Source organism: Polypterus senegalus, chromosome 1, assembly GCF_016835505.1.
Source record: "Polypterus senegalus isolate Bchr_013 chromosome 1, ASM1683550v1, whole genome shotgun sequence".
Lineage (NCBI taxonomy): Eukaryota > Metazoa > Chordata > Cladistia > Polypteriformes > Polypteridae > Polypterus > Polypterus senegalus.
In genome coordinates, this window is record NC_053154.1 from 118,780,790 (window position 1) to 118,806,502 (window position 25,713).

At 36.3% G+C, this 25,713-nt stretch overlaps 1 protein-coding gene across 1 annotated transcript in view; it reads left to right on the forward strand.

The window, feature by feature from the left end:
• si (sucrase-isomaltase (alpha-glucosidase)) overlaps positions 1-25,713 on the forward strand; it is a 191,640-nt gene that overhangs the window by 154,702 nt on the left and 11,225 nt on the right. Inside the window, exons 39-43 of the mRNA XM_039756899.1 lie at positions 5,505-5,539; positions 5,638-5,754; positions 15,607-15,755; positions 16,280-16,364; positions 16,855-16,911. Of these exons, the coding sequence (XP_039612833.1) occupies positions 5,505-5,539; positions 5,638-5,754; positions 15,607-15,755; positions 16,280-16,364; positions 16,855-16,911 (443 nt within the window). The remainder of the gene's footprint in view (positions 1-5,504; positions 5,540-5,637; positions 5,755-15,606; positions 15,756-16,279; positions 16,365-16,854; positions 16,912-25,713) is intronic.

Sequence of the window (25,713 nt, forward strand, 5' to 3'; positions counted from 1 at the left end):
TAGGAGTCAGCATATTATCCTGAAGATAAGTGGAGCAGAATGGGTGATTGTCAGCAAAATGTCAAGCAGGTATAATGGGCTTTGCATTCCACAAACCCCTGGGGCATTCATGTCACGCTTTATAAGCCTGGGAAGGCTTAAGAAGATAGGCTGAGACTCCTAGGGCATTAGATAAATAGAGACTTGCAGATGATTCAAGGCGATTATGGAGAAGAACATGGAACACGACTCTAGAAGATGTTTGGGAAAACCGAAAGAGCGAATGTGGCTTAATAGCTTTGACTATTCAGTAACAGCAACTTTACAATGCACTTCCTATGACCATAACAGCAGGAATGGGATTCTTCTGAAAGTAATGACTATGGATCATTTATTGTTAAAAAAAGTACCTGATAGCAGAAGGAGCATACGCTGATAGCACATTGCTGCACCCACTACACTATGAACCACCTGGATTGAGACCCGAGTGCCGTGGGTGTTATCAGGTGTGATGTATGGTCGACTGTTAATCCCGGCCAATACCCCAACGCCGCCAGGTGGAGCCCTCCCTGCAGTATGGAGGTGCCCTGAAGACCAGCAGGGCATTATGGAATTGGAGTCTTTATTCACAGCCCTGCTGGATACCATGGGGGCTGCCAGGAGTCACTGCAGGGAGGCCCAGAGACTATTTGCCTTACGCCCAGGAAGTACATCATAGTCACATGGACAAAGAGAACGATGTGCTTCCTGGGTGAAGAAAAAAGGATTTTTTATCTGACCCGGAAGTGTTCCAGGTCACATGGACAGAGAGGGTGAAACGCTTCCGGGTCGAGGAGTATAAAGGACTGTGGGAAATCCCAGACAGACGAGCTGAGTTGGGAGGCAGGGTGGCTAAGCATCTGGGAGTGGAGGATTGGTTATTTGAGTATTGTTTGTTTATTTGAGAATTGTGGAGAGGAGCGTGCTTTGTGCACATTATTATTATAATAAATAATAATTGGACTTTTTATATGGTGTCTGGCGTGTGGTCTGAGGGTACAAGGGTGCGAGAAAACCCTAATCTGTCACACAGGATTAAGTCCAATTCAGTATGTGTGTCTAAGTCTTTCCATCTCAATGCTCCTTACAGTATTGTTCTTGATGTTGTAGTGATCAAACTATTACAACTATTACATGCAGCTTAGTGCAGTATTCCATCTTATGTTTTTCTTCTTCTTAATCTTCTTCTTCCACTGTTTTGAATATTATTATTAACGTTGTGGTGAAGCCTTAGTGTTGGTATCAGAAAACTACAAAATGTCACCATGAACACTATTTTGTGGCACAGGGTGCCATAAAATTATGATCTCATTAATTTTCAAACGTCAACTCCATTCTCCTCAGTGGGAGTGGAAGTTGGACACTTTCTACAAACTTCCCATGTTTCCCTTTGAGGTAGGACAAATTCTTTTCCTAATCAAACTTTTAGTGCATTTCCTATGATTACTGTAATTCTGAGACACTTGATGCATACTGGCATGAATTATGCTTTAAGTAGATTTTGCTTGTTCTTCCTAATCATGTAGTGTTTTATCGAGTTGTGTGTGTGTTAAGTTAATTGAAAATTATAAACTCATATGGTTGTTTGAGTTAGTCCTGTGATGGACAGAAACCCTATAAAGTTAGGTTCTGGCCTCCCGTGACCCTGAGTTTTTCAAATGAATCACATAATTCTATGACATGTGTTGCATAGGCACAGTATTAAAACAAATCAAAAAAACTTAACTAGGTGACGAATGAGAAAAAATGCACTTGATACTACAAGCTAATTCAAAACAACATATCATGACCCTCAGATCACAGAATTAATTAATGGGATGCAAGTCCTTATTTATGGTACCTGAGTAACATAAATTGAAAACAAAACATCCCGGATGGTGGTTGCCTTTAAATAGTAACAAATTTGCTTTTTAAACAAGTAATCTTTAAACATTCAGTATGAATTCCATTTTTATTAGTTTTTAGATTTTCAAAGTTCATGAGATATCAGAGAAGTCTAAAGTAATGTAGTTAACACTTTAGATCAAACACATCCAAGAGTGATTAATCTAGGTACCATTCCATAGGTACCTGCCTTCTCCCAGTATGTTGGTTGTAACACCCGGGGAAATAGGACTTATTGACCTACTGTATGCAAATGTTAAAGACGCATGCAGTGCCACCCCGCTGCCTGCGCTTGGGAATGCAGATCATAACCTGGTTCTGCTTTAGCCTCACTACAAACCAAGAGTGAGGGAGCTACCTACAACCACATGCTCATTCAGGAAGTGGTCCCCTGAGGCAGAGCAGGCTCTGAGAGACTACTTTGGAACTACGGACTGGGATATCTTGCAGGGATCTTATAGTGAGAACATTGAGGGGTTGCATAGGAGCCAGCATACCAGCATAGGAGAGAGTTTCCCCCCTACCCACAATTACAGCAGCCCAGGTAAGCAGTGAGCTGAGGAGACTTCGTGCCGGCAAAGCAGTGGGTCCAGGTGGAGTATCGCCATGACTGCTGAAGGCCTGTGCGTTGGAGCTGGGGAGTCCTCTACAGCGCATCTTCAACCTGAGCCTGGAACAGGGGAGAGTCCTGAGGCTTTGGAAAAACATCTTACATCACCCCATTCCCAAAGGTATCACAACCTATTTCTGGCCTGTCACTCTGATGTCACATGTGATGAAGACCATGGAGCGGCTGCTGCTTCACCACCTGAGGCCACAGGTCCGCCATGCCCTCAGCCCTCTGCAGTTCACATACCAGGAGAAGGTGGGAGCGTAGAATGCCATCATCTATATGCTACACTGATCCCTCTCCCACTTGGACAGAGGCAGTGGTGCTGTAAGAATTATGTTTCTGGACTTCTCTAGCACCTTCAACATCATCCAAACTCTGCTCCTTAGGGACAAGCTGACAGAGATGGAAGTAGATTCCTACTTGGTGGCATGGATCGTGTACCATCTTACAGTCAGACCTCAGAATGTGCGTCTTGGGATCTGCAGGTCTGACATTGTGGTCAGCAACACAGGAGCACCGCAGGAGACTGTACTTTCTCCGGTCCTGCTCAGCCTATATACATTGGACTTCCAATACAACTTGGAGTCCTGCTATGTGCAAAAGTTCGCTGATGACACTGCTATCATGGGCTGCATCAGGATTGGGCAGGAGGAGGAGTATAGGAACCTAATCAAGGACTTTGTTAAATGGTGCGACTCAAACCACCTACAACTTAACACCAGCAAAACCAAGGAGCTGGTGGTGGATTTTAGGAGGAACAGGCCCCTCATGGACCCCGTGATCATCAAAGGTAACTGTGTGCAGACGGTGCAGACCCATAAATACCTGGGAGAGCAACTGGATGATACATTGGACTGGACTCCCAATACTGATGCTCTGTGTAAGAAAGGACAGAGCCGACTATACTTCTTTAGAAGGCTGGCATCTTTCTACATCTGCAATAAGATGCTGCAGATGTTCTATCACACAGTTGTGGCAAGCGCCCTCTTCTACGTGGTGGTTTGCTGGGGAGGCAGCATAAAGAAGAGGGACGCCTCACGCCTGGACAAACTGGTGAGGAAGGCAGGCTCTGTTGTAGGCACGGAGCTAGACAGTTTGACATCCGTGGCAGAACGACGGGCGCTGAGCAGGCTCCTGTCAGTCATGGAGAATCCACTGCATCCACTGAACAGGATCATCTCCAGACAGAGGAGCAGCTACAGCAACAGACTAGTGTCACTATCCTGCTCCACTGACAGACTAAGGAGATCGTTCCTCCCCGACACTATGCGACTCTTCAATTCTATCCAGGGGTAAACGTTAATATTATACTAAATTATTGTCTGTCTGTTTTACCTTCATTGTTATCACTGCTGGAGTATGTGAATTTCCCCTTGGGATTAATAAAGTATCTATCTATCTATCTATCTATCTATCTATCTATCTATCTATCTATCTATCTATCTATCTATCTATCTATCTATCTATCTATCTATCTATCTATCTATCATACTGCAACTTGACTGTCATTATTGTATGTTACACTCATACAAAGCAATTCATCCACATTGACGTATTTGACATAATAGTAATTTGGCAGTTCTTTGTTAGAACATGATTATATGAATATAACAAAGTTTACAAATTAATTGAATCCTGGTCTGCTGCTGCTCAGTTGTGTAAATCTTGGCTTGTAACTCCTTGTTTTTTTTTATCCCTTGAGTCAGGCTGGGTGGGAGTGGGTGGGTTGGGTTACTTTATATGCTATGTCCGTTTATTGATATATCCTGTCAATTTGTCTTTACTTGATAAAGTGCTGATCACAAAAAAAACACAAAGTTTAGGCCATTCATTTCTTCTCTTCTGTCTTGTTGCTTACAGTGTGAAATTCATGTTATAATATTTAAAAACATATTAAGCTAATTCCTAAATGGGAGACTAATCTATACATATAAAGGAGAGTTGGGATTCGAGAGACTATGTTTGTGTGTCTGTGGAGGGATGGAGAGTTAAGGTGGGTGGGGGAGTCACGTGATCATCTCCCCTCCCATTCACGTCATTTCATTCACTTCATTTCGCTCCGAGCTGAGCTCCACTAAGCTCCGCAGCTGACGCTGTCTTGCTGTTATTTTTCCTTAGTGTTTAGTCCTCTCTCCTTTACTGATTTATATAAAGGACAGTTGGGATCCGAGAGACAGTGTTTGTGTGTTTGTGGAGGGATGGAGAGTTAAGGCGGGTGGGGGAGTCACGTGATCATCTCCCCTCCCATTCACGTCATTTCATTCCCTTCATTTCACTCCAAGCTAAGCTCCGCAGCTGTCACGGTCTTGCCATTCTTTTTCCTTATTGTTTAGTCCTCTTTCCTTTACTGATTTACTGTTTACTAGACGCAGTGCTTACTGAATAGTATTTTTTCCTTTAGTGTTTCTACTTACTGTTTCTTAGTGTTTAGTAGACACGGCGGTGTTGTGGTTTACTGTTACTTTCTACTTTGTTTTTGTACTTTAGGAATTGATAAAGTATCTATCTATCTATCTATCTATCTATCTATCTATCTATCTAGTGTTTAGTAGATCTATCTATCTATCTATCTATCTATTTACTGTTTAGTAGACTTTACTTTATCTCATTTACTGTTGGTTTTTACTCTTGTTCTCGGCGCTGTTGCCCTTTTTTTTACTTTATCTCATTTAGTGTTTGGTAGACTTTTACTTTATCTTATTTACTGTTGTTCTCGGCAGTTTTGCCGTTTTTCCCGTTTCTGTTTTTTATGTAGCATGTTCACGAATTAGTCATAGAGAAAATTTATATATTTTGGCTCAAGGAGGACAAACCAAAAATGTTGTATATAAAGAAGCTCAATAAGTCGCATGTAGATATATAATTATTCCAACTACAGCGACTGCAGCGAACCGCACGTGGTCTGCTAGTCTAGTATATGATGTAATAATATTAACAAACATCAATAAAATTGTACATTGTATGTTAACAGCTCTCTTAATCTTTTCAGGTATGATGGAATTCAGTTTATTTGGAATATCCTATGTAAGTGGAAAATTTTACTTGTGAATGTATAACTATCTGGTATTTTCTATATATACTACAAATATACTCCTTAAAAATTATTTTAAAAATGTTTTTAGACTGGCGCTGACATTTGTGGATTTTTCAAAGATGCAACCTATGAAATGTGCATGCGCTGGATGCAAGTTGGAGCTTTCTACCCATATTCAAGAAATCACAATGGAAAAGGAAGTAAAGTAAGTAGATGGCACAGCAACATTGAGGTCTTTACTGGATTTTTATCAACATTGTTTAAGGTAATTGTAATCACAGAAATGTTTAAGTATTGTACAATGTTTAATACTGCTACCTCACAGCTTCATTGATTAGGGTTCAATTCCTGGTATTGTCTTTGTTGAGTTTGCATGATCTCTTCATGTTTGAATGTTTCCTTTCACATGCCAAAGATTGCATATCAGGCTGACTGGCAAATTTAAGCTCAACCTACATGAGTGAGGTTAGGTGTGTGCATTTATTTTGATTTAATTTATCCTGATTAATTGCACTACAAATCCTGTGGATTATAAAATAACTAGCTCAGTAAGCCCGTGTTGTAAAAAGCCCAGGGTCCTAGAAACTATTGAAATCATCGGAAAAAAAATGTAAATGTAGAGATTTCAGGTAATTGAAATTAACTACTCTGGGCACCTTTCCTAGGAGGTTTAATTTTGCCAACGTGTTCGCCTCACTTTTGGATTAGCAGTGGGAGGAAAAGTAAAAGGGATACTGTTTTGCCGATGTGCTCACTGCTAAGTGAGTGACTTTCTTTGGAGGTTTCGTTTTGACGACGTGCTGGCCTTGGTTGCGTAATCTCGGAGGTGGAGCCCTTACCCCAACTCCACCTCTCACTTCCGGGCCAGACAGAGACACACACTTCCACACGTAGACATTTATATATAAGATTGCAAGTAGGTGTGTAAACATGACAATATACTGTACTTCAACCTGGTATTAAACTGAGGGTGGTTAATTTCATTCTGAGAAAAATAGAGTATAGGCAAATAATGACTATTTTCACTTCTTATATATAACACATGACAACAGACCACAGTATGTCTCTGGTGCCTTAGCTATTAAATGCCAACTGAGGTGAAGGTAAGAAAAAACATGTTTCTGCTTTTAAATGCCTTTAAGATGGTGTGTTACTGAATGCAGAAAAGGGAATATGGAATAGCATTTAGAATGTCATTTTCTGCAGCGATCAATGTACTGTATGAAGTAGACTGACATAACTTAATTTACTTTTAATATCTTAGATCTCTTTTACTGGCTTTTATTATAATTAAGGAAGTTGAATAAATATTGGCATGCACTACTGTATGTATGCTTCGTGTTTGAGTGTGCACAAAATATATAAGTGTACAGTTACAGATGCAAACTTTGATAAATAAGTCTTCAACTATAAAGAGGTATTGCGGACTCATCTGGGATCTCATGAGAAGTGCATTTTTCTTATACCACAGACCATAAAAATGTTATAATCTTCAGTGCTCCATTCTGAGATACAGTACATGGTCCTTAGTGACCATTTTTCCTTTTAATATTTAATTTCAGGCCAGAAATACATTTATTTTTTTCACTACCTAAGCTGAAATGTGGATGCTCAACCATATAACTTTTAATTAAGTGAGGAAAAAGAATTGAGGCTTGGGCAGAAGCTAAATAGTTGAGCCTTCCCTCAGTCATCTATATTTCTCTGAAAGTAAATTCAGTGGCAGCCTTGTTAACATAAGACTGAAATCTGGTTTGAGAACAATTGTGCTAATTTACTGTTACACTTGTGTTTTCATATCTGTTGTAACAGATTATATTTATTTCCATTTTCAGTTTGTACCTGTCTGCAAGCCAGAGACATAATCAATGAAATATATATTTTCTGTCTGGATTATTGTATTCCTGGATTCTTTGATGATCAAGGAGAATAGTTTTATTCTGTGCATGTTTCTTACATATTTATATAAATAGGTGCTACAAAAGTGCAGATAGCATTTAGGCCTGCAGTATTGCAAAAATTATGGTACTGAACAAAGAAGACATACATAATTCTTGTATAAAGAAATATATATTTTCAGAAAACATTAGTTTTCATATGTTGTGAAAATTACAGTACATTGAATATAGTTTTGCTTATCCAGTGTCATACTTTTGTGGGTATAGATGTATTATTTAAAATATATGATATTTGTTTCTAGTCTTTTTTTTTAAACAACACATGTTATATTCAGATAGATAACTCTGATCATTCTAGAAATATATGCTTGTGAATTTCTTTCTTCAAAACACTGATCTTCTACTATATTTCACTTGGGAGACAGTTAGAGCTGACACTGACACATAGCACACATCTATTTTATTTTAGGTAAAATGATTTACATTCCAAATCATTAAATGCAACTGTCTGTCATGAATTATGTTTAGTCAATGGATTTGACTTTTATTTTTTTGTTTTGTTCTGACCAGCACTAAATAAAACATCGTCACTTAATGTCCTGCTGCTTAATTAAGCCAGGTCTAAGTTTTTGCTTCTTTCACATTATTTGTCATCATATGCCCTTCTATCTGTTAGAGGTGCTCTTTGAGTAAAAGTAGAAATGCATATCCATGTCCAATGAATGTTATTTGCTAGCCAAGTCTGGTGATTTACAGATGTTCTTGGGCAGATCAGATATTCACAAATGATCATTTTCTGAAAGTATGGAGAGAGGGCAGAGTTCATGCCAACTTATCAGTTCATTGCCAGTGATATTGCAAACAAGAAAGCCACACCAAACTTAAAGAATTGTTCACAAGTGAAATTCTAAATAAATTGAAGACAAGAACATTCAGGCCATCTGTTTATGAGCATGAAACATTTTCAATTGGCCCTCTGTAGGAGGGACCACATTATAATAATAGAAGAAATTATTACATTTTCTGATGAGTCTGAATGATTGAATAGACACAGCATAATAATTACAGAGAAATTAATAGCATAACAGTCCTTTAATGCTTTGCAGTTGAGGAATGAATAACACAGAGTTTCCAGACTCCTAACAGGGACAAGATGATAATCAAAAACCTGAAAAATGAAAACTGCTGCATGCTGCTTTGATAGATTCCTACAGCTGCAGCGCTGTCATGATTTTAAGGAACAATTTATTTGTGCGAGTGGTTTCATCCAAAGTATTAGCTGTCTCTGAAGACTAATGTTTTCATGAAACACCAGGTAAGTTATCTTTTAGAAGCAAAACATTCCATACAGATGTGAACCACTTGCAGATACAGAATTATTATGCTATGTCTTGCACTGCAGGAGCCAAGTGAAACAGTTTTTAAATAACTTTCTGTTTGTAGAATGGTTTCTTAGGTTTTCTGGCTTGTACAAACACAGTGCCTTGGTTGCTCCCTATAGTACTTCTTCATTTACTGTATATACTGTTTTATCATTTTGCAAGCTACATTGTTAAGATATAGAATACTAAACCACATATGGAAACTGTATTTCAGATATGTGATACAATCAAAAACTGATTAGTGCATACTGTGCAATAAGGAAAACAACTGTGACTATTTGAATTATTAGAGTTTCAGGGGTGGGGGCTGGGTTGATTTGTTTTTAATCCTATTTGTTGTAAAAATTGATCTATCTGTATGGAATGATTACAATAAAATCAATAAAATTAAAACATAAAAAAAGAATTATTACAACATGTTGGTAGAATTGTACAAGAACCAATAGATTATTTTTTTTGTCACCAGATATAGTATTATGTAGCAGACCTGTGTCAAATGTTTAATAATAATTAAAATATTTTTCAAGAAACAGATGATAATGAAAGCATTTTGAGGATATGACTACATGATTTAAAGGAGGCAGAATAAGTGGAAGCAAATAACACGCTGATACTTTTAAGAGCTTTTTCAATCCTCCAACAGACACTGACAGATGTTTTTCATTAGAACATTAGAACAATCTAGAGGAGAACAGTCCATTCATCCCCACAAATCTCCTCAGTCCTATCCACTTAATTCTTCTAAAATAACATCAAGTCTTGTTTTGACAGTCCCTAAAGTCTTACTGTATACCACAGTACTTGGTAGCTTATTCCAAGTGTCTATCATTCGTCTATGGGGGAGAAGCAAAAGCTTTAGATTCGTCAAAAATGGATGGAAAAATACCAAACTCAAGACTTAAGCCTGTTATGAGATGATGATGTGCTGATTCATTTTTGAGCCAAATCGTGCAAAAGAAAAAGGCACTCTAGAGGAACCCTCAAATACTGTAATTCTGCAATTAATTATGAATTCCTCTTGTCAATTGCTGTTGTAATGACCTACAGGGTGGTCCAGATCTAATTATGCAGATCCAGATTGTCTGGATGACTTTGATTTATGTAGGGACTATTCCAGTTCGGCGCAAAGACGATTCTTCATGTCGTCAGTTCGCACACTTCTCAATGGTTCGGGATTTTTCGGGTGATTTTCTATGTAATAAACTTAAGTTATAGCGTAATGAAAATTGCATAAATAGATCTGGACCACCCTATATTTTATGATCAGAAAGATCAGCATCAGAGCAGTAAATACTGAAATGTTATAGAATAGTTCAAGTAACTTGGTTCCTATGGCACAAAGCCTACTGATGCTCACGTCCAAATTTTTTCTATTAAGTATATATTACTAATGGGTTTTGTCTTCATATATTACTCTACTTTCCCCTTTTTGTATTATTAATATGTAGCCTTTGTCAGAATGCCTGAAATCTCACAGACTTACCACTGTTTATAAAATACTGTACCATATAACTTCTCCCCACCTTCCCTTCTACATCCATAAGCTCAGGCGATTAGGGGTTGTAAAAGACCAGCAGGAGTTAAATTACACTTTAAATAATGTATTATTGCTAAAATTAATAAATAATAACAATATGCAAAGTACATTTGAATATTGGCAACCATACAACCTGATAAATGTTGATGTGTAGTTTCAGGCAGCACACAGACTTGTTATTTACTTAAAAATGTCTCTAGTTAAGGCATCATTTTGTGGTCAGCTTTCTTCAGAACAGGCCACATGCCTGTCTCAATATGGTTGCCGAGCTGTGCTCTTCGTTGTGCTGTCATTTTCAGTTCATGATGTGTGATGGTCTTTCATCAGTTTGGTAAGAGAGAGAGGGTGAGGTAAAGCAAGCAAATTTGTAGGTTTTCTGTCCAACCCCTAGAGCCAGTAGGGCATCATGGTACTTAAAAACTCCAAACAGCCATACTTCAGACCAATGGGGGGATAGAACAATTTCACAACTGCCCTTCAAACCATATGTTAAGGTAAAGCTTGGAAGTTAGGCAGCCTGGCTTTTCTGTGGGGGTTGACTTAGAGAGTATAGCAGAGAAATATTAAGCAAACTTGTTTGAGGCACAGGCACTTCCCCCAATCCTGTCATAAAATACCTAAAAGGGGTGAAGGGGTTCTTAAACCATCAAACCATTGTTGTTATTATCAATAATGTAACACTAATATTACATTGCTTTGTCTAAGTTACAAATAAAGACATACAAAATATTTATCAATTTGTATGAAAAATTTCACATCACAACATAATGTAAACAGTGTCATGATTTTTTTTTTTTTTGTCCTTTTTTGCATATGTAACTTGAATCATTTTTGTTAACATTAACTTAAATCTGTTTACAAATGATGAAATTAAAATGACTGCCCATCTTTTGAAAAGTGTAAGATACGAGGTCATTGCAAGGCACAAACACCCAAATAACATCTGTTAGAATTTTGACCTGTTGCATTATATAACAGCAAACAGACAGATTATTGTTTTTACCATTCCTTGTAAGATAATAGTAAATTTGCCAAAATTGCATCTTTCAATATCATGCGTTCCAGCCACATACTGTATCTTTTGTACTAAAGAGCCGCAAAGCTGTTCATCTTACCTGTTATAACAGAAGTTGGAAACGTTAATACCAATTCATATGGTGACCTGTGAATCACACAAATCTGGGACCTTGGCCTATCTTTCGATATTTGGCGATGGAATGATTGTAGATTTTTTAGCATTTTCATCGCCATCACTACAATTGACAGTGTTTGCTAGGGTTTTCTCTTGCCATTTGGACATCACCAAAATTTTCTTTTCCGACATTAGACTCTTAAAAAATTTAATTTTTGTTTATTTCCTTTCACTAATAAAACCTAAAATCTTTGTTTGTCAAGACATTGCTAAAGCTTGCTTGTTTTGTTCTCATTTCCCTTCAAACAGGACTGTAACGTGTTGTCTGTGGCACTGTTCCGATCTTAAATAAATAATTGCGCCATGTGTAGATGCAGGATGCATAAGTGCATTTTGCTCCATGGTTAGTGGAGGAAGTAGATGGCCACGCCTTGTTTTGGACTTGGATTTTTAATAAAAAACACTTTTGCAGTTTTTCACCATCCCCTTGCTTTGTGTGAGTGTACCCATCTGCTGGCTCATCTGGTCATGACTATTGATGCTGTCAGGTAAAAGAGGCTCCCAGAACGGGAGTAGGTGATGGAGCCGACCTGCACTGTCATACCATACCTACATATCTAGTAACTTCAGCTGATTTACTTTTTGATAGCCTTCTTTTAACATAAGATATTTTTAATAGTATTGTGTAAAATTTTAAAGTCCATCTTGTTTCTGAACCTTTTTATGTAGACATATGCCATAAAATCAACATCAATAAAACATTTTTTAAGAGTTAAATTAAGTCTGACAGTGATAAAGTAACAATAGCAATAATTTCTAGTCCTTACCGGTGATAAAAAAAGATTGAAGATGGGGTGCAAATACTGCATTAAAAGAGGTATATTTAACATTCTTTTCAATATCATAATAATATGTGAAAGTAAACTTAACACTCAAGAAGAGTGATTCTTCCCCTACAGGGGCAGTTCCAAGGCACAGTATTTTTGTAAATATTTAATTTGATTTTGTGTAGTTCATTTTTGTTTTAATTCCGGCAGGGTCTTAAAAACTGTATATTTCAGTGTCCTTTGGGCCCTGCAGAGCACAGCTCACTGGTAGCTGATAATTGCATGCTAATTGCTTAATTGGCTGAGTATGGTTGTAAAAGCCTCAGGGGATCTGGAAGCATTTTAATCAGATAGAAGGGCATCAACAGCACTTCATGATCAAGTCTGGCATGATTCTGAATGTTACAGCACAATACCCTTCACCATTCATGCACTATTGCTTTCTGTGGTGTGTATATATACAGCTTAAGTTCTTTTTTTTAATCTAAGAGTTCAAATGCTGTTTAATCATTTCATAATAATCTAATTGTGTTGTTCCTTTTTCAGTAAACAGTACAACCATAACATTACATTGGTTGTGCTACTTTATAAAAATGTGCAATGATGATTATGGGTTTACAGAAAAAGTAAAAAAAAAAAAAGTATATATACACAAATGCAAAGTAACATTCTGTAACTAGAGCTGCTTTTGCAAGTGTTCTCACAGTGTCTCATACATGTTAAATTTTATTAATGGACTATTTATGCAGCAAAAGCTGTTTCAAGGCTAATACTGTCAAATTAATGTTTTCAGTTAGAAGCAAAACGAAATGGAAATACTTGCTCTGTAAAGTATGCACTGCTCATAGATCATGGTCTGATTAACTACATAAGTTGAATTGGAATGGCATCTTTACTTTTACGTGGCCTAAAACACTTTCTAGCTTTCCAAGGTTAGGTGTTTTAAGGATAACGGCGTATGCAAAACCGTTTTGGGTTTATACTTTAAGGAAATAAAAAGTGTGCTGTTGCTCTGCCCTCTTCCGGCACAAAGTGTGATCTCACAGATTTATGACTGCAAACACAGACCTTTTAAAACCTTCTTTTAAATTATTCAGATGTTAATTAAACCATACAGAAAGAAAGATAATGTCCATGTATCCTATAATAAATGTAACATAAGGACACATAATGTACCATAATATCACTAATTCATTCAAAAGTACAACAAATGAATTATGTTAAAGAGAGCTAAAATCATACATATTGTAAAAAGTCAAAGTCAGTACTTGCCAACATTGAGGACACATTGCTTCACCTAACACTTAATATCAGAAAGTGATACAGCTAACAGAAACTGGATCGGACCCTAGAGGAAAATGGCTTCATCACACATGAGCATATCAATAAAAATTCACAACCTGGCACAAAATAATACTGCCCAAAGATCCCTTGAGAGTTCTGAAGGACAATGACAAAAACAAAAAGACAGACCCTGCCAGCTGGTCTTTAGATAGGTTACTATGGTCACTTCTAAGAAAGCACCAGAGACATATCCAGGATTAAAAATTTCCTGCTATAGTTTGAGATCATGTATAATCATTGAAAAAAGTAAAATGCGTCTAATGAATGAAAAATATATACATTTACTTCTGGACACATGGCTATAGCCTCAAGAAACAAGTTCAAGTTGATAAAAGAAATTATTGAGGTCTGCTCATGAATTAAGATTGCTGTCCTGGCTTTTTAAGTTTTATGTGTTTTATTTTCCTAGTTAGGTTCAGTAAGCTATTTTACACATGCCTGCTTTTTTGCCTGAAGAGAATAACAGGGCGCAATCCCATTGATTCTGCTTAGTGTAATTCAAAGAATAGTTTACAGAAGCCTTGCTTCTTTCTAGCTAGCAATTTTGACCTTTGAATGTTTGAATCTTAAACCGCATTAGTGAATCCCTTCTAGCCTCTATGGCCCGGCAATTGAGAATAGGTTCAGAGCTGGAATTAAGTTAGCACTGACAGCAGCAAAAATCCAGAAAATGTACAAAATATTAAGTCCATAATATGGATTTGGGTGAACCATCACGTAACACTTATGATGCCTAAGGACATTATCACATTTCTTGAAATCAGGAAACTGAAAAAAGCCATAAAACGTAACAAGCAAGTAAACATTTGTCTATTTATTCATTAAGCTACACACCTATTGTGTACTAGCATTGGGCAAATGTGGATTCAAACAGAAGAAAGGTGGTAAAAAAGTACCATGAACACACTAGAAGAAAATGTTTTTTCAGCCAAGCAAGTGACTAGTTTTCAGACTATTTGTTTTGCCTACAAGTTAAAAATGTTATAAAGAAAATCACAGGCATAGGCAAATATTTTCTGACTCTTATATTTCGATATGGATGCAATCTGTCATTCTTCTAATTGTCAAAATTGCAAGGAAACAGTTATTCAGCTCCCTTCTGAAAAATGTATTTTACCATCACAAAAGAGAAACTGAGCAGTGCTAAATAGAGATTTTAAAAAAGGTGAATGGCCAGACTACTTCAGACAGCACAATATGAAGTTCACTGTTACTCACTTTAAACTGTCACTTTTCTTGGCCTATCCTGAGTAGGACATATGCAGGTTGCTTTACGGTTTGCTGCTTCTAGTTCAGGCTCCTGTTCCCTGTGGAACAGCAGATAGAAGTGATTGCCTCATAATAGGTCAATTTAGAACCATCAGTCAATCAAATTTGCACCTCTGTAGGATACAGGAGGAAATTGAATTACCTAGAAAGAACTCTTCATAGTTGGGGTCAAGTCAACATGTGAAGCAGCTGTGCTAACCACCATGGCATCAACAGTAATATAATTATTTTTTCTTGTAGTATATAAGGATTCAAAATATGACACAATATAGCTCTACTGCTATAATATGCATTTCAAGGAATTTAAAATATTGCATTGTATAACTCGGCAAAGTAATTTTAAATGAACTTACCTGACAACCACCGTTCCTAAACTCAGTGATGGTATACAAGGAAGACAGCAGATGTTCCCATAAATTATAATAATTTAAAAGATTCATCAGTGTTGAAAAATGTTAATGTTTTTCAAAACATTTAAGCAGAAAAAAATACCCTGAGTCCTGCATAGATTCATTGCTTTGATTCCCTTTTAAATAAATTATCTTTGTATTTCTTGATTTCCTCCATAACATGTGCAGTTAGTTAATAAAACACAGCTTGGTATAAATTCTTTTGTCTACAGACAAGCGCAATTCTTAAAGAATTTTATTACATTTTATTTCCAACAGAGACAAGATCCAGTAGCCTGGGATGAAACTTTTGCAAACAATTCAAGGAAGGTCCTTCGAATTCGATATACTCTGCTCCCGTATCTTTATACTTTATTATTTCAAGCACACAGCCAAGGCAGCACGGTGATCCGACCTGTCCTTCATGAGTATGTATATGCTTTATTCTTACTTTATAAATATTAAATACTGAAATTGTGTTGTATTTGAGCTTGACATTTGAAATATACTTATTTCACCCAGTCTACTGCATGTTTCAAGTTCTACAGCCATTATCTTTAATTGTGGTGTTTTAGGAGAACAGTTAAACATAGTGCTGTTCAAGCAGATTGAATGACAGAATAAAAGTTTTACTCTATAATACATCAGTATGAAACCAAATTATTAAATTGAGCTTTTATCGGGAAATTGATCAACTATGGCCCAAATTTAAAATGAAAATGTGAAAATCAGCACTAAAAAATGCATTGATTGTGATACTCATTTATTTTTGGCAATTCAGAGGATAAAAAGATTTTTGTGCCACCTAATAACTATTATGCCACTCTTCAACTTGACATTACATAAATTGAAAACACAAACTCAGTACATTCCTGACAATTATAAAATCATGACCTGTGATGCATAACCAAATAAACAAACAAATGTTTTTTAAATATTTTTCTGTCCATAGATTTTTTAAAGACAAAACCACATGGGATATATACAAGCAGTTCATGTGGGGTCCAGCTTTATTAATAAGCCCTGCAATGGATGAGGTATGACTGCTGTTAGTTTTCTTTTATAGAGAAGACAATATATAAATGCAATAATTAATTTTTTTTGTGTGAATTGTGTGAAGGTTTACAAATAGATATTTTAAAAGACTGAAAAATGGCCTTCAACCTCAGTTACCCATATAAATATTTGACAAGTGTCTGAGAGCATAATTTATATTTAGTAATGTACAGGCTAAATGGTCAAATAGAGCTGTTTTTTAAAAGGTTTAACAGTTTCCTTTTATTACACTGTATTAAGTACATACATTAAAGTGATAATGGTGTATACTAGAAGGTTATTAATGGTAAAGCAGTAACATAATTTTCACGTAGTGTTTTGTAAATTTAAAAATATTTACACTTACTATTTCTTTAAGTTAAAAATTCAACACATCTAAATGCATGTAGTTTTTGTGAACTATAACATTATAATCACTATATTTGATATACACAAGAAATAAACATATATTTTTTAATGTCCTTATTTAAGGGTCTCAGAGATGTCCATGGGTACATGCCAGATGCACGCTGGTATGACTACTATACTGTAAGTAACATTTAAATAGCCTTATTAGTAAAAATGTTATTTTACTACTATTGTTTACTATTGTGTACTACTATTTATCTTAATATAAAAAGTATTAATTGAGAAACATAATGCCTATAAATAGTGTATTAGTGAATCATATATAATTTTCTACCTAATAATAAGATGTCATGTGAAAAAGTGCTTTACAGATATTCATGTATATGAAGAAAGACTTTTTCAAAGAAGCTTAATTTTCACAATTACCAAGACCAAGTCTAGAAAATCTGCAATAATGCACAAGTACACCTGGAATGCAGAATGTGGTTATATCATGTGAGAGAGTTGGAATGTTTTGACGCATCCTAACTATCACTATGATCTAACAAAATTCAGTCATATAAAATGAAATGCTGTAATAGCAAAGTGAGATTTTCGCAGCCATTTTCTTGTCTAAAAAACATATTTGTAGTGAACTACTCAAATTGAAATGGCAACATTTCAACATAATATTGAATGGTTTGGAATGACCTGGAAGTTGAAGTAGACAACACACACTGTAACACACGAACTGTACACTGCAAAGTCTGGCAACATAAATATCTAAATATCATGCAGACAGGTGTTTGCTGATCAGAGCAAGGCCAACCAATACTTGAAAAACAATTTTCGACCTACAAACCTTGTTCTTTCTGCAAGAGGTTTCTAACCAGTAGCATCATACTGCTGTCTCTTTTTCCATGAAGTGGAAGGAGCACACATAGGCTTACTTCGTGTGCTTTTTCAAATTTAGCACAGTCTTGATATCTATCTCCTTTTTTAAATTCATTTGGCTACCTATAAAGGAGCAATGGTACTGGATGTTTTCTGCCTATATGAGTTTGGTACCTTAGAAACACTCAAACTGGAAATGTTAGATTACGTATGTTTGTTCAGTGGTTCACACAGCTACCTCACAGTTTTTGGTTTGAATCTTAGACACCGTCATTGACTATCCTCTAAGTATTCCGCTTTTCTTTTGTGGGATCATATTTTTTTATTGGAAAAAATGATAAAATTAACCAATCCATTCAGATAAGCAAGCAGAATTTGTTTTACAATGTACAAAATAAAATAGAATAGAAATAGAGGAGAGGAGAGTGGATTTCTGGCAAAATGGATAGCCAAGTCTTCAAGGAGAGGTTGAATGGAAAAGGGAATAATGGACAATCTTGTGTGATTCCTTTACAGATTTTGAAAGGATTGGAAATGTCAAAATTGGCAGGAATAATAGCAGCAGGGTAGGAATAAAGAGTTGTAATCATTTAATGAATTCTGTTCCAAATCCCATGAAATCCAGCACCTTCCAAACATTGTTCAGTTGAAATGGTCAGATTCCTTTTTGCCATTTAAGAAAATAAGTACAGCAGGTGAAGACACAGCTGCAGCAGTGCCTATTATATAGAGGAAGCAAGAAGTAATGAGACCTAGTAAATCAAGTCTAATCTATGTGGAACGATTTATATAAAACCATTTGGAGGCAAGAATTTATCTAGTGAATTCATGAAAGAAACTGTGTGGATGTTTGAACATTCAGAAAGAGCTTTATCGTGTTTCTTCGTACGAGTAATAAGGGTCATCTTAACTGAAGTGTTCATATTTGTGGTGGCAGGCTGGTTCATTGCATGAGCTTACTTGGACTTAAGTTCAAGGTGTTGAGGGTGTGGATTTTGGGCAGATGTCTATGACATAAAAAATAATGGCTTAAACAAAAAGGTTTTCATATTCTTCTGTTGTGTATCAATTGAACATATTTAATAACAATTTGACTGCAAAAATGTCATATGTTCTTTTAAGTTTTGTAATGTATTTCTTAGTGCTTAAAGTTTTTAAAAAATAATATCGCTTTCATTTATAAGAAACACTCAAACTGGAAAGGCAAACACACGATTACAAAAGAAATGACCACAGGTAATCCTTACTTAACCTTCAAGCCCCATCACAAAAATTGGAAAATTAATTGCTCATACACACACACATTCCCATGTGTATAGAAAACACTGTTGGACCAATTGCCCCATTCCCTGAGCCAGAAACAGACTTCCTGTATGACGAAAAATTCACATACTACCAGAAGCAATACTTTTCAGGGTGAGTAATTACATTGTGTGTATGAAACAAAAATTGATCAAAAATCACTTCAGAAGGCAAAGCTGAGGGTTGCTCTAAAAAGTTTAATAACAAGTTATTTTGCATATAACATCTGGCGCAGCTATGGCCCAGTATCCCTTAATGCAGAAATGCCATTAATCCTGAGCATCATGGATTTTGAAAGAGATGGAAAAGCTCAAGAAATATTGAAATCTCATTCCTTTTAATGATCTTATTAATACAGGTAAAATCCTTATTATATAGTATGTAATGTAGGGCAATGTCTTATTGAGTTTTGTTTTGTTTGCAAATGTTGTTATTAAACTACTTTGCTTTTTGTTGTTATTTGAACAAAAATGAGGATCATCTGGCATTTCTCTCACTCCTCAAGACATGCAGTTCTACTCTGTCCCTGTATAAGTGAGTGTACCCAGTAATGGGCAGTTGTCCCTTCCATAATTGCATTATATTGTGACAAAGGTGCTATGTAGGCGCCGAACCCGACACAGACAGACACGGAAGCACACATAAAAATAAACACTGTTTTTCTTCAGCTGGGGGCCACATCTTCCCTGTGTCCCTCAGCCCTAGCACAGTCCTACAAAGCACACAAGTCCAATTACAAAGCAAATACAGTCTTCACCACCACTCCTCCTGGCAAGCATTGTCCTCCTCCTCCTCCCCCCGACTCTGGCTTCCAGATGGTGGCTGCTGGCTCCCTTTATAGTGATATAGTGACTGATGACCTAGATGTGGCTGCACTTCCGGATGTGGCTGTATTAACGCCCACACAGGCTCAGGAAGCTGTGCAACTCACCCTGTCGGTGGCCACAGAGCCCAATAGGGCTAAGCTCCGAAGTCCCATGTCTGTGGCCCCGATGCAACCCAGAGGGGCTGCCACCAAGTGTTCTGGGGGAAGTAGTATACTGCCTATGGCTGTTCCCCTGGACCAAGTGTCGAAGGGGTGTCCCAGCTGGGCATGGGCCCTGGCCATCCGCCACAATATCTAACTTTTGATGCTGCAGGAAAAGACTTTGGATCTGAGTGACAGTGCAGTTAGACTAAGCGTGTTTTTTTAGTGGTTAACGCACCTACCTTACAGTTTCAGGAGTCTTGATTTGAGTCTTAGACATAGTCATTGGCTCCACTTCACTTTTCTTTTTTAGGATCAGATTTTTTATTGAAAACAATGATAAAATAAACCAGTTCAATAAGATAAGTAGACAGAATTTGTTTTAAACAGTTCAAAAAAAGAAAGAAGAAATCACCTACAGCACCTACTTTTCACTCCCCCATGCTGACAACCCCCACATTCTGTGAGTGCTAAAAATTAATGAAACACAGAGATTGGAGCAAAGCTGAGCTAAAGAGGAGGACATTATTTAGAAAGAATAAAAGAAGAAAGATTTAAAGACATCATATTCTCATTATTTGCAGCATACCAGACTGACATCAGAGTGCCACTTAATATTAACGCTGAATGACTCATTGATTTTAATGGTTAAAAATTCAAGCAGAGTTAAGCTGTAAAGAGATGATTTCCAGTAGTCAAAGCAAACAAGGTTAGCCACTCTCCCATGCAAGGGCAGAGCCAGCACGGCATCGATGATGCGTAGAAAAATAAAATCTATACTGAATGGAAGAGAAGGATGAAAGATCCAGGATTAGAAAGATGTGAAGAGAAAAGGTAAAATCAGTGACAAGAATAAAAAATTATAGAGGGAACTGGCAACAAAGGACCACTGGGGAGACATAGATGGATGGCTCCAAAACTTGTACAGAAAAGTACTGAGAACTTTTAGTTAATGGAATTTACAAAAGGGATCAGGAGCAATGTGCTAGGGAGTAAGATACACACAAATGCACAAATTGCAATTGGATATGATTATGACTGAGGATTTTGGACGACAGTGTGATTTTTTTTTTTTTAATGGATTGGTTAATATGGAACTGTAGATCATGTTGCCAAATTGAAATTAAATTGAAAGATTTATCAGATGCTACGTGCAGGGCAATATATAAGGTGGCTACTGTTTTCTTAATGAGAGAAATGGAATGAGCAAACAAAATGCGTGGATGAAGAGGGAAATGGACATGATATGTCTTTAGAACTGATCTCAGTCGAAGATAAAAGAAAAGGAGAAGGAAATAAATAATCTGGATCTCTGGATTTGGAATGTACAGTGGCCTGTGTCCTCAAATGCATCTCCAAGAGTGTTAATACTCTGATGTAAGTAGGGTGAAAAGGAAAGGGCTATGAAGTTCCTGTGCCCCTTACACCAAATCCATTTGATAACACAACTGGAGGGGATAACAGAATAGGATGAAGAAAATCAAGCATATACTATTGATATGACAAGTGAAATTGAAACAAAGTAATTGTTGAGCGCAAACCTAAACAAAACATATTCCACTTTATAAACTACATACAGCCTCACAATTTCAAAACACAAGGAAAAATAAAAACCAAAAAACTTTGGGAACTAATCTCAAATTGGCCAATTAGGCCAGGAATTCTTTTTTACTTCTGCACTCCCTTGTATCATGAAGGTCATATATGGCACTCCTGCAGTGGCCCTGAATTGCAATGTGCAAAAACAAATAGGAAACGCAAAAGCAAATCAAAAAAATTAAACTTCAAAAACAAATCAGAAAATGTAAAAATCACATCAGAAAGCACAAAAACAAATTGCATGTGCAATAACAAATAGAAATGGAGCAGCATGCAAACAAAATGACAACTGCATAAACAACTTGGGAAGCATGAAAACAAAAAGAGCAGTTCATAATCTAAATCAAAGCAAAAAAAAAAACAGTAAAAGCTAAAAAGTACATCATGATTTTGTCCCAGCTTTTCAATGAGTGGTGTGGTGAAAGTGAGAAAACTGAAAGGTAAAAGAAATCTCTTATCTTTTTTAGGTATTTTTGTATAGCTTGGCAGAAAAGATAACACTTGCTTAATTTCTTCCTTTAGCAAATGTTTCGCACTGCAAGACACATCCAATCGGCTGACCTTTAATGTCTTGTGCCAGATCATCAAACATATCACAGAAAAGGAGATTTTTTTTCATCTTATCACCTTGCATGACTTTGTTTATTGCAACGGCAGCTAGACGAACAAGGCTCTCGACAGTTGTCTGAGGGTTTCTGCAATTGTAAATTTTGTTCACCATTTGTTCTTTATCAGAAATTTTCCTTTCTTTAGTTAAGATTTCCTGCTGATCATGTAATTTGCTGTTCTTACAACAAAAGAATTCAATTATTTTTCTTAGCATGTGTGGTATGCCTTGTTTCTAAAGTCATTTAAGTTTAACAGGTTTTAAGCTGCCATGGGCCAGAGATTCTCAGCACAAAACAAACAGTGAATAGGGCTCACCTTCAATAAGCAGACATGTAAATCCATACTTTACAAAATTTGCCTGTTATTTGATCTTTCTCACTTTTTTAAAAAGTGCACGCTGTTTGCCTTAGGTTTATTATCATTTTATTTATAATAAGATATATACATGCCAAGTATATGTAAAAGAATAATTGAGATCACATCTTCAATAAGCAAGCATGTAAATCCATACTTTAGAAAATCAGCTTATTATTGTTCTATTTCATTTTTTTTTAAAAAAGTGCATACTTTTAGCCTTATGATTATTATAATTTTATTGATAATAAGGCATACGCATAACAAGTATATGTCTAAAGATAATTGAAAGAATGAGTGAGGGCACAAATCTGAAAAAACGAATGTGTGTATTGAACCTAATATCAGAATAGAAGTGTTAGAGTGACAACGTGTTACTGAAGCACTGTGTGTCATTATATTCCACTACTACACATGCTTTTACAGAACAGTGAACCACTTCAGGAGACCCTTATAATTTCCCTTGCTCAACACACTTTAAAATCCACTGAGTTCCAGGCATTTATTTTTCATTGTTTCTTATAAATGAAAGTGATATGATTTTTAAAAAACTTTACATACTTAGAAATACATTACAAAATTTGCCAAGAACTTATGTCTTTTTTGCAATCAAATTGTTATTGAACACATTCAATTGATACACAATAGAAGAATATGAAAACCTTTGTGTTTAGGTCATTATTTTTTCTGTCATAGCCATGTGCCCCAAACCCACACCCCCCTCTTTCTTAGCCTCCTGGACTTAAGTCCATGTAAGCTCATGTAATAAACCAGCCTGCCACCACAGATATGAACACTTCAATTAACATGACCCTTATTACTCTTTTGAAGAAACAGGTTCAAACATCCACACAGTTTCTTTCATGAATGCACTGAATAAATTCTTGCCTCCAAATGGTTCTACATAAATTATTCCACATAGATTAGACTCCATTTATCAGGTCTCATTACTTTTTGCTTCCTCTATATAATAGGCATTGCTTCAGCTCTGTCTTCACCTGCTGTACTTACTTTCTTAAATGGTAAAAAGGAATTTGGCCATTTCAACTGGACAATTTTTGGAAGGTACTGGATTTTATAGGATTGGGAACAGAATTCATTAACATGATTGCAACTCTTTATTCTTACCCAGCTGCTATTATTCCTGCCAATTATGACATTTCCAATCCTTTCAAAATCTGTAAAGGAACCACACAAGATTGTACACTACCTCCTGTTCCATTCAGCCTCTCCTTAATGTCTTGGCTATCCCCCTGCACAGGTCGTACATGCTATCTCCTGTCACTGTATACTGATATTTTACTTTTTATTTGTCAGTTCCCCATATGATCTGCCCTCGAGTCCTTTAGGTGATTTGACTCTAATGAACATGTTTTAAGATACAAAATTAATTAAAGTCAGTGTATCATATACCCCTTAAAACCTTCTTGCCAGCAATCCACTTTCCTCTGGTCCATTCCTTCAATAATTCTTTTAAAATATTGGCATGGTCATTATTTCTGTACAAGGCATCAAATATTATCTAAAATTACCCTACTTTTTTGTTTCCCATGTAATGAAAGATGGTCATGTATCAAGCATTCTACCCTAATTGGTAGAGACTGGGGGTCTCTCCATTGAACATAGTTTGGTTGCAACTCCCCCACATTCCTTACCTACTCATCCATCTACTACACTTCATTTAAGGTTAAGTTACTTTAATGCAGTTTAAGAGCAATCAAATTATATGCATTAAAAGTATAACAAATAAAAGGTCAGATGGAGGGGTCCATGGGCCCCACCTCAACTGACAATACCAAATTCCAGTTTTTAATAATACGATTTCCTGAATCAATGGACATTCTCTTTCCTTTTCACCCTACTTACATCAAATGGTTTAATCAGGACCAGTGTGGTGGCAATCACTGAACTCAACATTAAGAATTGAGGATGAAACCTCTGCTTATAAAAGCTCCAAAGAATTTCTAGAGAAATTCCATCAGGGCTTTACATTTTCTGCTTCCTCAGACTAATAAAAGTTGTTTCAGTGAGAGAGGACAATTTAGAAAAGAACGATCTACCTCAGTGAGCCTGTGAAAACCCACACTGCTTCAAAAAAAAGATGTGTATAGATATCTGCAAACTCCTGATTTTTTTCAGAATAAAATATTATGAAGCTTTGTTAATCTTGCTAGCATTGTTAGTGGGTAGTTTCACAGGGGGAATGGAAACAAAGAGGTGTCATTTCCCAAACCAAAGTGTTAATAGTTTGTTAGGTTTGGACCCAAAAACATAAATCAGGCTAATTTAGACAAGAATAAGTTCCTACGTATCATTTAACTGTCTTTTCACATACATAACCCCAATTTGGCAGCCTGGAAGCAATTTGTAAATTGTTTGTTTATATATTTACCTCATAATGCATAATCTGTTGTTTTTCAGTCTTTAAAAGGATATTCCACTCAGATATAATACTTTTTATTCTGTAACATACCCAGTGTTGTTTGCAGTGATGACTAGAAAAAACATTTTATGTCATGTTTTTACACAGAATGGCAATAATATGTATCTGGATATCATAGGCTTCTGTGGGGACCAACAATGAACAAACAACAAGCAATATCAAAATAGCCATTTAAAAAAGATTTACTTGTGTCGCATAATGAAAATGTGAGATATCTAGTCATATACTCATAGTATTCCAAACACATGCATTTTGGCCTGAAATGTTAAATTAATGACTTCTGGGAAATCCTCTTGTAAATGACTGGGGTGATTGTTCAAAATATCTTTTGAATCTAAGAGCTGCCTTTTCTCCCATTCATTGGTTATTAAGTCACAGCACCATATTTCTGATGATAAAGCACTTCATGTTTTCACTCGTTTTTCTTTCTTAATTGTTCATGTCACTCAGATCACTCACTGCATTTTGATATGAAATGAAGTACCATGGTAGTCAATTAGTGAGCTATTAGTTTCTTGGACTTCTGATCAATGAATGAGGAGGATGCAAGTCTTCAATTGAAAAGATCATTCTCGTCTGAGTTCTGTGTGAGTAAGTGTGAGCATGTGTATAGTGGCACTGTATCCAAGAACGATTCCTATTATGCCACGAATGTCGCCAGTGTGTGCACCAAATCTCCACAGCCCTTAACTAGATAAGTGAAATAGAAAATGGGTGGATGAAGGTTTGTGATTAACTATTTTTTTTTCATATTCCACAAATAAGTACCTGTATTGAAATAAATTTGTTCCCAGAATAGGGCTGCGTAGTGTTTTTTTTTAAATATTAAATTGGC